General features: G+C 42.1%; 1 protein-coding gene across 4 annotated transcripts in view; it reads left to right on the top strand.

Moving 5' to 3' along the window:
• Positions 1-16,474, top strand: part of LOC144669551 (histone acetyltransferase p300-like) — a 116,636-nt gene that overhangs the window by 65,027 nt on the left and 35,135 nt on the right. For 2 of the 4 annotated variants that reach the window (XM_078532030.1, XM_078532033.1), the window contains 5 exons: positions 851-1,300; positions 7,714-7,899; positions 9,660-9,813; positions 12,337-12,464; positions 13,426-13,665. In XM_078532030.1, coding sequence (XP_078388156.1) covers positions 851-1,300; positions 7,714-7,899; positions 9,660-9,813; positions 12,337-12,464; positions 13,426-13,665 — 1,158 coding nt within the window. The remainder of the gene's footprint in view (positions 1-850; positions 1,301-7,713; positions 7,900-9,659; positions 9,814-12,336; positions 12,465-13,425; positions 13,666-16,474) is intronic. The other 2 variants (XM_078532031.1, XM_078532032.1) reach the window with 1 other exon arrangement.

Below are 16,474 nucleotides of genomic sequence, written 5' to 3' on the forward strand. Positions count from 1 at the left end.
GCAGAAATCAAGGCAATTGTCTTAGCAATGATATTGAGCTTAATATTGTGCCTAGTGTTCTCTACAGCCATCAGGTTTGCTTTTACCAAGCAGGCACTAGTCAGTAAAACTCAAACCATCATTTTATGACTTAACAACTACTTTAAAATAAATATATTTTTCATCTATGGATTACAGGAGGTTGGGAGGATGCATACCCTGCCTGGTGTACCACTCAGGTGCATGAGAGATTGTTATTTCATTGACAGCCTATCCTTTGAGAGCAAAGTTCAACAAAAGAACTGAAGAAAATAAAATGAATGGATCCCATCATTAGTTCACCATGGTACAGTGGTTGGATCATATACCTGATAGCCCTGATAAAATGGCAGAGACATAGGAAAGACTATAGATGGACCAGCCACAAAAGCTTAAGAATTTTACAAATCTTTCAATTTTTAAAAAAGTACAATCTGTCAAAAAAGGGTGTTCTTACAAAGCTAATTGATAGTTTGTTTATTTTTAGATCATCCTTATATCTTTTGTTACATGTCCCTTGTGCCATGTTTTCTGTCTAGTGCATGCAGTTTCACTTATGAAGTAAAGTAAATGTAGCTTTTCCAAAAGCCGTGCCTTTTTTCTGTCAGCGGACATTGATCTTGTACTTGAATTTACATTATTTGTTACGCTGACTATAAATTTGTCTCAGCTTGAGTAATTTATACTGCTTTTAGCAATCCTCAAAACTGAATGCTGTTATGCAATTGCATGTTACAGTAACATTTATAGCTCTCTTGTATATTTAATTCAGCTGTTTTTAAAAAGGAGTACTTTGGATTAATGGTCCTATTTACTATGTTTCTCTTGTTAGGCTCAAAACTCCTCATTACCTGTAAACAGTTCCCCTTCCATGCAGTCAGGAGCCCAGAGTGCCCAGTTCAACTGCCCACCACCTCTTTCTCAGCCTTCGCTTCATCAGAATTCCCCATCCCCTGGGCCAAGAAGCCTCACACCCACCCCTCATCAGACACCACCTAGCATTCCCCCTCAACAGCGGCAACAGACGCCATCACCTAACTCGCAGCCCCAAACAATGCTACCCCCTTCTTCTCAAGTCCAGACACCACCACAAATGCAGCAGCTTCCTCCTCCTCTTCCAGTGCCCCCACAGCCCCAGGTGACAGCTGGACAGAAGCAGCAGCAGCGAGAGCGGGATCAGCAGCAACCACCACCGCCGCCCCCATCAACACAGCAGCAAAATACAACCCCAACAACCCCTACACCAACTGCACCGATACAGCCTCAACATCCTAGTACTCCAGTGAGTATATTGAAAAGTGTTTTTAATTATGAACACAGGCATCTTTGAACGAATTGAATAACATTGTTAAAATCTTACAAGTTAAGCGTATTTTTCTTGATTTCTCTTCCAATTTTGAGTTAATTTACCTCAGTGCTCAATAGCATCCAATCTCTTGAAAGTGTTGACAGGCCAGCGGCCTTGGGCTGACTGGGCAAATAAGACGTGCACAGGTTGGGGGAAGGGGTAGCACCCTGAGTTAGCGCTTGGTTTTTTTAACCTTTGAGACTTTGTTTGTCTAGACTGGGTTTCAGTCAATCTGATATTTCCCCTTCAAAATGCCGGATCTAATAATTCTTTAAGATCTAATACATTGACTAAGATTTTGCACAGTTTCAACTCCATTCTTAGTGGCTCCACAGCGCAAAGCTTCACCACCTTGACATTAATTGGCAATCTGACTGAAGAGAGGGCAGAAGGATCAGCCTGTATGGGTAATGGTTATGTTACACTAATATGGTGGGGTATGCTTTTCTGAAGTCGGATGCGAGGCAGGTTGTTGAAGGGAAGCACTTTGCAGTGCGCTTAACTATGTCTAAGCTAGAGTGTATTTTTGATGCTACGTACCTATTAGGCCTTTCTATTCTCCAGCACTGATATCCTTTAGCTTGAAGGGGTGGGGAGTGTGAAAACGCAGGGTGATTTTTGCTGTAATATTTTAGTGAAGGTAACTGCCTTGGTAATTCAAGATGTGATCAAGGAGATGTTGCATGAGAAATTTTTGCCTACATCCTGCTACTCAGTGCAGTGAAATGCTGAATTACAAACTGCCCTATTACTGTTCTTAGAATTCAGCATTTTCCACAATAATTTCTGTTGAGCATGTCAGCTAAGTGTTCCTATGAATTTGCAACACGCCCCTTTTCAAATTTGAGTAAAACCCCTGTTTTAGCCAATGTTCATACCTGACTTTAAACACTGGTAGTGTATGCCCCAAGGTGGTGATAGGGCAATTTATTCGCATGAATCTTGACATAGCAAATGACATTGGCGAGACATTAATTCAAGGATGGGCAAAGCATGTAACTATAAATGATGACTCCTCCACTCCGCCTCCCCAAAAAGAACAGCATCCAGTTGAAAAACAGCACTAGCATAGTCCAAGGAATTAATTACCAGCCTATACAGCGCCCTGAGGCATTTGTATTTTGTTTTGTTTGGTGAACTGCTTTGTAAATTGCCTAACTTTGAGTAAAATCACTTGCAATGCAGAAATTCTAACTATTCTGGCTAAGTTTTGTACACTCGCTGTAGAAAACAAGTTATGAGATCATTTTAGAATACGGCATGCATTCTATTAATTCATTCAAGTATTCAGCTGCAAACTACAACCCTGTAATTTTTAGAAATGCATTGCAAAACTATAATTTTCAGCAATTTTAGAATTAAGGCCACTGTGGAACCTTGTTCTGGTGTGCATGTTAAAAAGAGCCAGCTTTCTACATAGCAGAAGGCCATTCTGCCTGATCGTGCTGTGCCATTTTGTTTGATCGTGGCTGCTTGTTGCCTCAGCTCCTTTTACCCACCTTTGCTCGATGTCATTTGGTTCCCAACAGAAGGCTGATCAATCACAGGCTTGAAAATTTCAATTCGCTCAGCATCCACAGCCTTGTGGAGGAGAGTTCCAGATTTCCATACTGTTTGTTGGAAAAAGTGATTCCTAATTTCACTCAAATGGGCTAGCTGTAATTTTAAGATTATGCCATCTTGTTCTGGATTCCCTTACCAGAGGAAATAATTTCTCAATCTACCCTTTAAAAACCCTTTATTGTTTTGAAGGCCTTGAATAGATCAAACCAAGTTTATGCAACCAGCCCTCATATTGAGCCCTTTAGTGCCTGAATCCTCACTGTACCCCCTCCAAGGTTAGACTCTTGAACACCCTCTGAAATGGCGCAGCAAGCTACTCAGTTGTATCAAACCGCTAAAAAGTCTCAAAGGAATGAAACCGGATGGACCACCCAGCATTGACCTAGGCATCAGAAATGACAACAGCAAACTCAGCCCTATTGACCCTGCAAAGTCCTCTTCACTAACATCTGGGGGCTTGTGCCAAAATTGGGAGAGCTGTCTCACAGACTAGTCAAGCAGCAGCCTGACACAGTCATACTCATGGAATCATACCTTACAGACAATGTCCCAGACACACCATCACCAACCCTGGGTATGTCCTGTCCCACTGGCTGGACAGACCCAGCAGAGGTGGCGGCACAGTGATATACAGTCAGGAGGGAGTTGCCCTGGGAATCCTCAACATCGACTCCGGACCCCATGAAGTTTCATGGCACCAGGTCAAACGTGGGCAAGGAAGCTTCCTGCTGATTACCATGTACCGTTCATCCACAGTTGATGAATCAATACTCCTCCATGTTGAACATCACTTGGAGGAAGCACTGAGGGTGGCAAGTGCACAGAATGTACTCTGGGTGGGAGACTTCATCATCCATCACCAGGAGTGGCTTGGTAGCACCATCACTGACCGAGCTGGTTGAGCTTTAAAGGACTTAGCTGCTAAACTGGGTCTGCGGCAGATGGTGAGGGAACCAACAGGAGGGAAAAACATCGTCTTCACCAAACAGCCTGCCACAGGTACATCTGTCCATGACAGTATCAGTAGCGACGACCATTTCACAGTTCTTGTGGAGACGAAATCTCCTCTTCACAATGAGAATACCCTCCATTGTTTTGTGTGGCACTACCACTGTGCTAAATGGGATGGATTTTGAACAGATCTAGCAACTCGAGACTGGGCAGCCACAAGGTGCTGTGGGCCATCAGCAGCAGCAGAATTGTACTCGACCACAATCTGTAACCTCATTGCCCAGCATATTCCCCACTCTACCATTACCACCAGGGGATCAGCCCTGGTTCAATGAAGAGTGCAGAAGGGCATGCTAGGAGCAGCACCAGACATACCTGAAAATGAGGTGTCAACCTGGTGAAGCTATAACACAGGACTACTTGCATGCCAAACAGCATAAGCAGCAAGCGCGAGACAGAGCTAAACAATTCCACAACCAATGGATCAGACCTAAGCTCTGCAGTCCTGCCACATCCAGTTATGCATGGTGGTGGACAATTGAACAATTCATTGGAGGAGGAGGCTCCACAAATATCCCCATCCTCAATGATGGGGGAGCCCAGCACATCAATGCAAAAGATAAGGCTGAAGCATTTGCTACAATCTTCATCCAGAAATGCCGAGTGGATGATCCATCTCCAGAGGTCCCCAGCATCACAGATGCCAGTCTTCAGCCAATTTGGTTTGCTCCACGTGATATCAAGAAATGGCTGAAGGCACTGGATACGGCAAAAGCGATGGGCCCTGAAAACATTCCGGCAATAGTACTGAAGATTTGTGCTCCAGAACTTGCTGTGCACCTAGCCAAACTGTTTCAGTACAGCTATAACACTGGCAGCTACCCAGCAATGTGGAAAATTGCCCAGGCATGTCCTGTACATAAAAAGCAGGACAAATCCAACCTGACCAATTACCGCCCCATCAGTCTCCTCTCAATCATGAGTAAAGTGATGGAAGGCGTCATCAGCAGTGCTATCAATATTGCTTAGCAATAACCTGCTCACTCACGCTCAGTTTGGGTACCACCAGGGCCACTCAGCTCCTGACCTCATTACAGCCTTGGTTTAAACATGGATAAAAGAACTGAACTCAAGAGGTGGGGTGAGAGTGACTGCCCTTGACATCAAGGCTGCACTTGACCGAGTGTGGCATCAAGGAGCCCTAGCAAAACTGGAGTTGATGGGAATTGGGGAAACCTCTCTGCTGATTGGAGTCATGCATGGCACAAAGGAAGATGGTTGTTGGAGGTCAATCATCTCAGCTCCAGGACACCACTGCAGGACTTCTTCAGAGTAGTGTCCTTGGCCCAATCATCTTCAGCTGCTTCATCAATGACCTTCCTTCCATCATAAGGTCAGAGATGCAATGTTCACTAATGATTGCACATTGTTCACCATTCACAACTCCTCAGATACTGAAGCGGTCCATGTGCAAATGCAGCCAGGCCTGGACATCATCCAGGTTTGGGCTGACAAGTGGCAAGTAACATTCGCCAGGCAATGACCACCTCCAACAAGAGACAATCTAACCATTGACCTTTGACATTCAATGGCATTACCATCACTGAACCCCCCACTATCAACATCCTTGAGGTTACCATTGACCAGAAACAACTGGACTAGCCATATAAATACTGTGGCTACAAGAGCAAGTCAGAGGCTAGGAATCTTGCAGTGAGTAACTCATTTCCTGACTCCCCAAAGCCTGTCCATAATCTACAAGGCACAAGCCAGGAGTGTGTTGGAATACTCTCCACTTGCCTGGATGAGTGCAGCTCCAACAACACTGAAGAAACTTGATACCATCCAGGACATAGCAGCCCGCTTGATTGGCACTCCATCCACAAACCTTCACTGCCCCTACCACCAACACATGGTGGCAGCAGTAGGTACCATCTACAAGATGCACTGCAGAAACACACTAAGGCTCCTTAAACAGCACCTTCCAAACCCACGACCACTACCATCTAGAAGGACGAAAGCAACGGAGACATGGGAACATCACCATCTGGTCACTTGCCATCCTGACTTGGAAATAGATCGCGTTTCCTTCACTGTCGCTGGGTCAAAATCCTGGCACTCCCTCCCTAACAGCACTGTGGGTGTACCTACACCACATGGACTGCAGCGGTTCAAGAAGACAGCTCAACACCACCTTATCTAGGGCAATTAGGGATGGGCAATAAATGCTGGCCTAGCCAGCGAAGCCCACATCCCTTGAATAAATTTTTTAAAATAAAAAAGAATGGACTGGGCTTGTTTCCACTGGAGTTGAGAGGGGTGACTTGATTAAAGTATATAAGATTCTGAAAGGTATTGACGAGGTGGACGTGGAGAGGATGATTCTTCTTGTGGGTGAACCCAGAACAAGGGAACACTTTTAAAATTAGCAGTTGCCCTTTTAGGACAGAGATAAGAAATTTTTTCTCTGCGGATTGTGCAACTTTGAAACTCTGCCTCAGAGGACATGGAGGTGGGCTTATTGAATATTTTTAAGGCAGAGGTAAATGTAGATGCTTGTTAGGCAAGGGAATCAAAGGTTATCAAGGGTAGATAGGAATGTGGAATTCGAAACACAAACACGTCAGCCATGATCTTATCAAATGGCAGAGCAGACTTGAGGGGCCGAATGGCCTACTTCTGTTCCTATTTCGTATGTTTGTACTATAGTATCTTGAGGTTCAGATGGGGTCTTACCAACACTGTATACCTGTGCAGCATAACTTCCTCACTTTTTTTTATTCTGCTCTGATGAAATAAAGGCCAATATTCCGTTAGCATTTTTGGTACCTTTTGTAGGATAGCTTTATAACAGAATTCAACCTGTTGTAAATGTTTTACAGTCAGGAAGTACTTTTAGTGTGTCATAGGAATTTCTAGCACAGAAGGAGGCCATCCTCTGCATTGTATCTGTGCTGGTTCTTTGAAAGAGTAACTATGTTAAGTGCCACTTCTCTGCCTTTTGTCCGTGACCCTGCAAGTTCCTCATCCTCGTTCCATATCTGGCCTGTTTTTTAAAAATTATTCATAGAAAGTAGCTCCCACTATCTTTTCAGGTAAAGCAACCCAGACAACTCAAAGTGAAAAAAATTCTCCTGTTTTTGCCATTAGATCTTTTGCCAGTGATTTTTGAATCTATGACCTTCAATTATTGGCCCACTCGCCAGAGGGAATAGTTTTTCTCTATCAAATCCTTTTCTGTTCCAGGAAAAACAATCCTAACTTTTCCAACCTACTTTCATAACTGAAGTCCCTCATCCCTGATAATATCCTGATAAAACTCCTCTGTACCCTTTCTTAAGGCCTTTGCGTCTTTCCTAAAATCTAATAACCAGAATTGTCATTGGTTTAGCCAGTGATTTATAAAGTTCTAGAATGATCTCCTTTTACATTTTGTTTCTCCATTTCTAAGCCTAAGTATCCCATATGCTTCTTTATGTACCTTATCAACTTACACACAAATGCTTAGGTAGCAGGGTGTGAACACCAAGGCCTCTCTGCTCATCCACACTTTTTTCAAAGTCTGTGTTCATCCATATTAGCCCTCCCAAAGCGCATTAAGCTTCATTCGCCAGGCTTCTACATGCTTCACCATCCTGTGTGCCATCCTGAAGCCTATAACTATCCTCGTCACTATCTTCTGGTTTCTTATCATCTACAAGAAAACGGGGTGATTTTAATAAATATGACTTAAGCACGCAACGTGTGCACTACTCTGCTGTGCTTTTAGACCTGATGCGATTCTGTTGTATTTTTATTTCTTGACTTGATTGACCTTATTTGGTTTGCTTTAGCTTTCACAATCTGCGGTAAGTGCAGATGGCCGAGTGTCGACCCCAGCGTCGGTTAGCAGCACAGACACAAATTCTCAGCAGCCGGCCCCTGAGGCACCAGTGTCTGACATGAAGATGGAGGAAAAGCAAGAAGAGGACGAAGCTGAGCCAGAAACTATAGAACCAAAGCAGGAAATAAAACAGGAGGTAAGAAGTGACATTTATTCCTTAATTCATTGAACTACATGTGTCTTCTTTACAGTGATGGTAAGAACCACTTGGTTCCCAAATCTTTCTTGCCCATTCCAATTTCCAGCTGATCCTGAACCATTCACCAACTATAGGTGTGACAGAAAGTAGGCCTTGTGCTTCCAGAACTCCAAAGTTCAATCAAGAACACTCCTAATACCAGGCATTCCTTTGGGTTTTTTTTTGCCCGTGTAGAAACTCCCTGGGACCCTTTTTTTATTATTCATTCCTGGAGTGTGAGTGTTGCTGGTAAGGCCAGCATTTGTTGCCCATCCACTTGCTGTTTTGCCATGGCAAATTGATCTTGTGCTGTTATGCAATGCTACCCTTGTTTTTTATTTAAATCACAAATTGTGTATTTGCAAAGAGTTTCTTCTTATTGTAGGCATAATGAGATGCAAGAAACAACAAGCAGCAGGTTGTGATGTGGTACTTGTTTATTTAGTATAGTACTGTGCCATGATTAGTGTGTTAATTGTACAAAAACACCTAATTTTCAGTTTTATATTAAAAGATAAATTCGTGTCTAAATAACTCCAAAGTAATAAGTTTATAAACAATAAGATGTTGTATTTGCATAACTAATCCATAGTTTGAAGAAGCCTGCAGCTGTCAGAGAATCCTTTGTGAAACTACACCTTTTTCAAATGTCATTACTGAAAGATAATTTTCAGATCAAATTTTCCATGTAATGTTAACAAAAATCTATCTTTGAATGGAACTGAATATTAGGAGAATGCGCAAAACTGAAAGCTTAGTTACTTATGTCACACTTTGAGCATGATATTGGCCGGATCTTCTGTTCCCCTCGCATCTCAATCTACATAACAGATTCCAGTAATGGATGGGTGGGTAGCTAGATTGCTGGTAGCTTGCATTGTTTTTCCTTTTGGTGAGGACTTATAAAATGCAGTTGGCATTGCCTTCTGACCCTCTCTAATACAGCCCTCGCCAACCTAAAAAGGTGGTTTGGACAGGCTCCCTAATCAACCTTATTTGCCGCCTTATGCTTATTTTATAATGGTCACAGAAGCAACAAAATATGTTGTACTAAAAGCCTGTTCTGAACTGTAGGTCACCATTTTGCTTTTTCCTTATCTGGCATTATTGTTCAACTTCCATTTGCTCTGCATTGAAAATATGTTTGGTTTATTTTACAGAAGCATCACTATATTGTAATTTACAAGTTGCAAGTTCTTTTAATTTATCAGAGGTAGAAACATTTGTGTCATGGCATAAATTTCTTAATTTTAAATATTTCACAAATGTTCAACGTCTAGATTTTTTTTCAGCTTGCTATTTATTTGTTTATCAATGGGCATTGCTTACTTGAGAGTGGAAGAAGAATATGCTATCCAGTTTTAACATTTTGTAAAGTTAGAGACAGGTTAGCATAGTATGTTTGAACATTTTCCTTTATGATTCATATTTAACTTTCATTTGGTAATTCAGTGAGCAATCTATTTCACAGGGCTAGGTATATGGTTCAGATGACCAGTTATCACATTATAAATCTGTCCTTGATTATATTTTCTTGGAGATTAAGGTTAAGGTGCATTCTTGGAGTAATTGAGAGAGCTATGCACTGATGAATGTTGCCTAGTCCCTAGTGCGCGGACAGGAGGGAGGGGTGTTGATTCCCAGCACTGTAACACCTGTGCTGTGCTTATATGAATGGAAAGAAAGTAAAACTCCTTTCTTTTGTATATTACTTGTAGATAAAAGAAGAACCCGCAGCAGAGGAGTGTAAACAGGAGCCAATGGAGGCTGATGAGAAGAAACCAGAGGTGAAATGTGAAGCAAAAGAGGAAGAAGATAGTACAAGCTTGGCGACTCAATCATCCCCTGCGAGTGGACAGTCACGTAAGAAGAGTATGTACATCTGCCTTTTTCATTTGGGGGAGCACCAGGTGCTAATTAAATGCTGGTCTATGCCTAAACAAGGTACATACAGATGAGGAAGGCCATCTTAGCTCCAGAAAGGTGCTGCAACCTCCACACGGCATCCCCTACATCTGGAGTCTTCATCTTCACTACACTCCCATAAATCCAGTGAAGATGTTGATCACTTGGTGTGAGAAACTTTCTAATATCAGTCCTAAATTTGCCTTTTATTAGTTTGTTTCTCATTTAGTAGTTTGAATCTGAGCCCTGATGAACATTCACGCTTTTCTGGGGTGGGTGGGTAGCGTGTGTGAGTGTGAGAAGTGGAGTTGTTGGTTGCAATACTAGGTGGATAGTTGTGAGAGAGAGGGGGCTCTAAAGAGCAAGACTTCAGCGAGGAAAGTGGGCTATAAAGAGCGAGACTTCAGAGAAGAGACTGGGGCTGTAAAGAGCTTCTATAGGTATATAAAAAGGAATAGGTTAGTAAAGACAAATGTGGGCCTATTACAGGCAGAGAATGGAGAATTTATAATGGGTAATAAGGAAATGGCAAAGAAATAAATACTTTGTGTTTGTCTTCAGGAAGGCAGGAATGAAAAAATCTCCCTGAAACATTGGGGAGCCAAGGGACTAGTGAGATTGAGAACCTGAAAGAAATTAGTAAAAATAGTAATGCTGGAAAAATTATTGGGATTGAAAGTTAGTAAATTCCCTGGACCTGATGATGTACATCCAGAACATTGAAAGAGGTGGCTGTAGAGAAAATGGATGCATTGGTAATGATCTTTCAAAAACCTATAGACTCTGGAATGGTGCCTGCATATTGAAAGGTAACAAATGTAACCCCACTATTTAAGAAAGGAGGGAGAGAGAAAACAGGGGTCTTATAGACCTGTTAGTCTGACATCAGTAGTGGGGAAAATGCTAGAATCTATTATGAAGGATGTGATAACTGGGCATTTAGAAAATAATGGTAAGATGGGGCAGAATCAACATGGATTTATGAAAGGGAAATCATGTTTGACAAACCTGTTGGAGCTTTTTTGAGGATGTTACTAGCAGGATAGATAGGGGAGAACTAGTGGATGTTGTTGATTTGGATTTTCAGAAGGCTTTTGATAAGGTGCCACACAAAATTAATGAGCAAAATTAGAGCACCTGGGATGCGGGTAATATACTGGCAAGAATTGAGGATTGGTTAACGGACAGAAGTAGGGATAAATGGATCATTCTCGGGTTGTTGGGCTGTGACTGGTGGGGTACCACAAGGGTCAGTGCTTGGGCCCCAGCTATTCACAATCTATATCAATGATATGGATGTGGAGACCAAATATAATATTTCCAAGTTTGCTGATGACATAAAACTAGGTGGGAATGTAAAATGAAGATGCAAAGAGGCTTCAAGGGGATTTAGACAGGCTAAGTGAGTGGGCAAGAACATGGTAGATGGAATATAATGTGGAAAATGTCAAGGTATCCATTGTGGTAGGAAAAACAGAAATGTAAAGTATTTCTTAAATGGGGAGAGATTGGGAAGTGTTGATGTCCAAAGGGACCTGTGAGTTCTTGTTCATAAGTCACTGAAAGCTATTCTGCAGGTGCAACAAGCAATTAGGGAGACTAATGGTATGTTAGCTTTTATTGCAAGGCGATTTGAGTATGGAAGTAAGCAAGTCTCGCTGCAGTTGTATAGAAGTGAGACCAAACCTAGGTTATTGTGTGCAGTTTTGGATCCCTTACCCAAGGGTCTATATACAGGCCGTAGTGGAAGGTTCACGAGACAAATCTTGGATGTTAGGACTGGCCTATGAGGAGACATCGAGGAATCTGGGCCTGTATGCTCTAGAGTTTAGAAGAATAAGATGTGATCTCATTGAAATGTACAAAATTCTTAGCGTTTGAGAGGGTGGATACAGAGAAGATATTTGCCCTGGTTTGTGGGGGTGAGGGGGTGGGTCTAGAGGGCACAGTCTTAGAATAAGGGGCAGACCATTTAGGATTGAGATGAGAAGGAACTTCTTCATTCAGAGGGTAGTGAATCTTTGGAATTCTCTACCCCAGAGCGCTGTGGATGCCCAGTCATTGACTATGTTCAAAGCAGAGCTCGATAGATTTCTAGATACCAATGCCATCAAGGGATACGGGGATAGTGTGGGAAGATGGTGTTGAGGTAGAAGATCAGACATGATCTAGTTGAATGGCGGGGCAGGCTCAAGGGGTTAAATGACCTACTCCTGTGTTCCTAACACGCAACAGCTTTCCTCAGCCACTGCAGAAGGAATTTCTTAAGTGAGCTTACGGTTGAATTTTAATGTTGATAAGGTCGTATTATGGAAAATTTAATTTTGAAGGTTGTACCAGTTGCTTACATGTGGGGGAGAAACCAATGGAAGTATCAAAATACTAACATTCCCACAAATTTATTTGTGCTTGAACATTGAATTTTATGGCATAGGCCTCTCTACGTTATCTTTGGTGTAAGGATTTTTTTTCTTCGTTCTATTTGCTTAGTTTTCAAGCCAGAAGAATTGCGGCAGGCACTAATGCCGACACTGGAAGCACTTTACCGTCAGGACCCTGAGTCACTTCCTTTCCGGCAACCTGTGGATCCTCAGCAGCTGGGTATTCCTGTAAGTACGGTGTGTGGATTTTTTGAGTATTATGCATACTATTTTTCAACCTATTTTGTAATAATAATTCATTACACCTCCCAGCTTAGTTAAATCAGCTGCAATAAGGTCAGGCATGTACTAAACGTTTTGTGAAAGTATATATATGAAGAATCATGGTGATTTTCCTGTTAAAAGATTTTATACCCTCTTTTATTGTATTGACAAAAGGAAAAACAAATTCAGTTATAGGAAGTTCTCAGTCCCTTTGTTACTTAATATTGGGCACTTAAAGTCAGATTACTGTTTTATAAACATGATGTTTACTGTTTCACTATTTTATCTGTCCTCCTGGAAGATGTAAAGCTGTTGGACCATCCTGTCATATGGATTTGGTTTATTATGACTGAATAAGTCCAATTCTGTTTTTAATGCCTGAAATTCTGGGATTTTTAAGTGTAACGTTTTGTAATATTCTCCATTTTCATTGAAATTGCAAACCTGTGGACTTACTAATAGTAATTATTTTAAAAGTGTGCACAAAGGTTTACATTTCAGTAAATTGAGTTCCTCAATGCACGTTATCAAACTTTGCGTTAACCTGTATAGGATAACATAAAAGCTGAAAACACTAATGCACAGCAGGTCAATCAGCAACTGTAAAGAGAACACTTAAGATGCCTAGTTACTTTTCAGCCTTTAGTTATGTTAAAGGACATGAAACAAGGATGTCACAACTGGCCTTTCTCTTTGCAGATACAGACTGACCTGCTGTGCATTTCCTTCCATTTCTGTTTCTATTTCAGATATCCAGTATTTACATTTTCCCCCTTTTTGGATGTAGACTAATCCCTTTCAGATGCTTCTGCTGAGGTGGATTGCTATGACCTATTCAGCTTTTAGAAAGCATTTTTAACAATAATGATCACCTGTCATAACAATTTAAATGACTTGCTAGAAAACTGAAGCTTTATTTTCTTCTCCCCTGAAGGACTACTTTGACATTGTAAAGACACCAATGGACTTGTCTACAATCAAGCGCAAGCTGGATACTGGCCAGTACCAAGAGCCATGGCAGTATGTTGATGATATTTGGTTGATGTTCAACAATGCCTGGCTGTACAACCGCAAGACATCACGAGTGTATAAGTACTGTACGAAGCTGGCAGAGGTCTTTGAGCTGGAGATTGACCCTGTCATGCAAAATCTGGGCTATTGCTGTGGTAGAAAGGTGACTGACAGTTTTCCTTTTAAGCAGTTTCCTTGTTTTCTATTTATCTTGTTTGCTTTCCCTCCCGTCCCAGAGAGTTTTAAGGGCACTAGCCCCAGTAGCCATTATGTGTTTCAGAACCGGACAAAATGTCAGCAGGGTATTCAACTGCGGGGGTGGGGGAAAGTGGCAGTATTAGAGCTGAATGAGACCCTATTCACACCCGACAGTTACACAATTACACTTCCAGTGAGGTTGCTGAATACAAATCAGCAGATTTTCCATGGCCAATTTTTCCCCCTCTAATTCTGGGCACAGAGATCAATTGTAGAGTCTCTCTCTCCCTTCTGGATGAGATCAGCTAACTTAGTTTGTGTATTTTAACCTGCTAAGCCCCGGTACCATCCCAAATTAAATTTTCTCCCATTTTTTGTAGTATTCCATTAATAGATTTCACGCATTCCGATTGATCATCAAAAAACATACATAACTCTAGATCAGTAATTGGAATGCATTTCATTACACAAGACACACTAACCCACTAATTCTTAAAAATCTCTTAAGCCACAAAACAGAAGAACTTCTATAGGTTTCTATAATTGCGCTTGTTAATTTTCCCAAAAATACTTTGAGAAACTTCACAACAAAGTGAATCTTGTGCTATTCAAATCACAGTCCTTCAACAAAGCAGAAGCATTCCTCAGATAACCTTACACGATCCAGATATGCCTTAGTATATGTAATGGCACCAGTCACGTTAATACTGTGGCTGCAAGCGCAGGTGGGAGGCTGGGAATTCTGCCAAGGGTAACTTGCCTCTTGATGCCCCAAAGCCTGTCCACAATCTACAAGGTACAACCCAGGAGTGTGATGGAATACTTTTCACTTGCCTGGATAAGTGCAGTTCCAACAACACTCAGGAAGCTCGACACCATCCAGGAAAAAGCAGCCTGCTTGATTGGCACCCCATCCAACACCTTAAACACTCATTCCCTTTACCATCTCCAAGATGCGCTACAGCAATCCGCCAATCTTCTCTGGGGTGCACTTCCCAAATCTGTGACCTCATCACCTAGAAAGACGAGGACAGCAGGCATATGAACATTACCACTCCCCTCCAAGTTACACACATTTCTGACTTGGAAAAATATTGCCATTCATTTATCGTCGCTGGGTCAAAATCCGAGTACTCCGTACTTAACAACACTGTGAGAATACTTTCACCACACAGACTGCAGTGGTTTAAAATAGCCGCACACCACCATTTTCTTAGGATTTGGGGATGGGCAATAATTGCTGACCTTTCCAGAGGCCCATTAATGAAGTCCACAGCCAAGGATCATTTGGTATTTCCCCACTAAAGTAAAAACATTAAAGTGCAAATAATATACCAGTATTCTTAAATTATGGTATGTCGTTGCCAACTTCTGTTTTCCTCCCAACTCAATCATATCATTATTGTTCTCTTCAATTTGTTGTCCTCCACATCCTGAAAAATAATGTTAAATGCAGCATAAATAGTTCATTGACCATTGCTCTCAGCAGGCAACCTACTTGCTATTAGCTGAAGTGGACAGGTAATTTTTAGTTGGTTGACGTTGACTGATAAATTATCAAATGTTTGACTGTAGTACTTTGACAAATAATTTTTTTTTATTATTCATGGGATTTGGGCGCCACTGGCTAGGCCAGCATTTATTGCCCTTGAGAAGAAGCTGGTGAACCACTGTTTTGAACTGTTGCAGCCCATGTGTTGTCGGAACAGTGCTGTTAGGAAAGGAGTTTCAGGATTTTGACCCAGCGACAGTGAAGGAACAGCGATATGGTTTCGGGTCAGGATAGTGTGTGGCTTGGAGGGGAACTTGCAGGTGGTGGTGCTCCCATATATCTGCTGCCCCTGTCCTTCTGGGTGTTAGAGGTCGTGGGTTTGGAAGGTGCTATGGAAGGAGCCTTGATGAGTTGTTGCAGTGCATCGTATAGATGGTAAACATTGTGCCACTGTGCGTCAGTGGTGGACAGGGTGCCAATCAAGTGGGCTGCCTTGTCCTGGATGCTGTCGAGCTTCTTGAGTGTTGTTGGAGCTACACTCATCCAGGCAAGTGGAGTGTATTCCATCACACTCCTGACTTGTGCCTTGTAGATGCTGTACAGGCTTTGGGGAGTCAGGAGGTGAGTCACTCTCCACAGAATTCCCAGCCTCTGACCTGCTCTTGTAGCTTCAGTATTTATATGGCTGGTCCCATTCAGTTTCTGGTCAATGATAACCCCCAGGATGTTGTTGATGGGGGATTCAGTGATGGTAATGACACTGAATGTCATAGGAAGATGCTTAGATATTTTCTCCTCCTGGTGATGGCCATTGCCTAACATTTGTGTGGTGCGAGTGTTACTTTCCACTCTTCAGCCCAAGCCTGAATATTGTCTCGCTTTTGTTGTATATGGACATAGACTGATTCAGTACCTGAGGAATTGCAGTTGGTGCTGAACATTGTGCAATCATCAGCGAACTTCTGAACTTATGATGGTGGGAAGGTCATTGATGAAACAGCTGAAGATGGTTGGGCCTAGGACACTACTCTGAGGAATTAAACAGACACCTGAGGATGTCAAAGGAACTAAGCAGTTGCATTCTAGTGTCTTCAAGTTCTTTGCATAAACAATCAAAACCATATGGTCATTTTCCCCCAAACACACCCCACCTTTCCACCCCTGTGCTCTCCCTACTCCCCAGAGACTCTGACCACTTGTATGCCTCTCAACCTATATCTCCCAAATCTATTTCAACCCTATTTCCTTCTACAGTCACCCTTAGAAATAAATCCTTTCCCAA

Source organism: Cetorhinus maximus, chromosome 29, assembly GCF_964194155.1.
Source record: "Cetorhinus maximus chromosome 29, sCetMax3.hap1.1, whole genome shotgun sequence".
Classification (NCBI taxonomy): domain Eukaryota; kingdom Metazoa; phylum Chordata; class Chondrichthyes; order Lamniformes; family Cetorhinidae; genus Cetorhinus; species Cetorhinus maximus.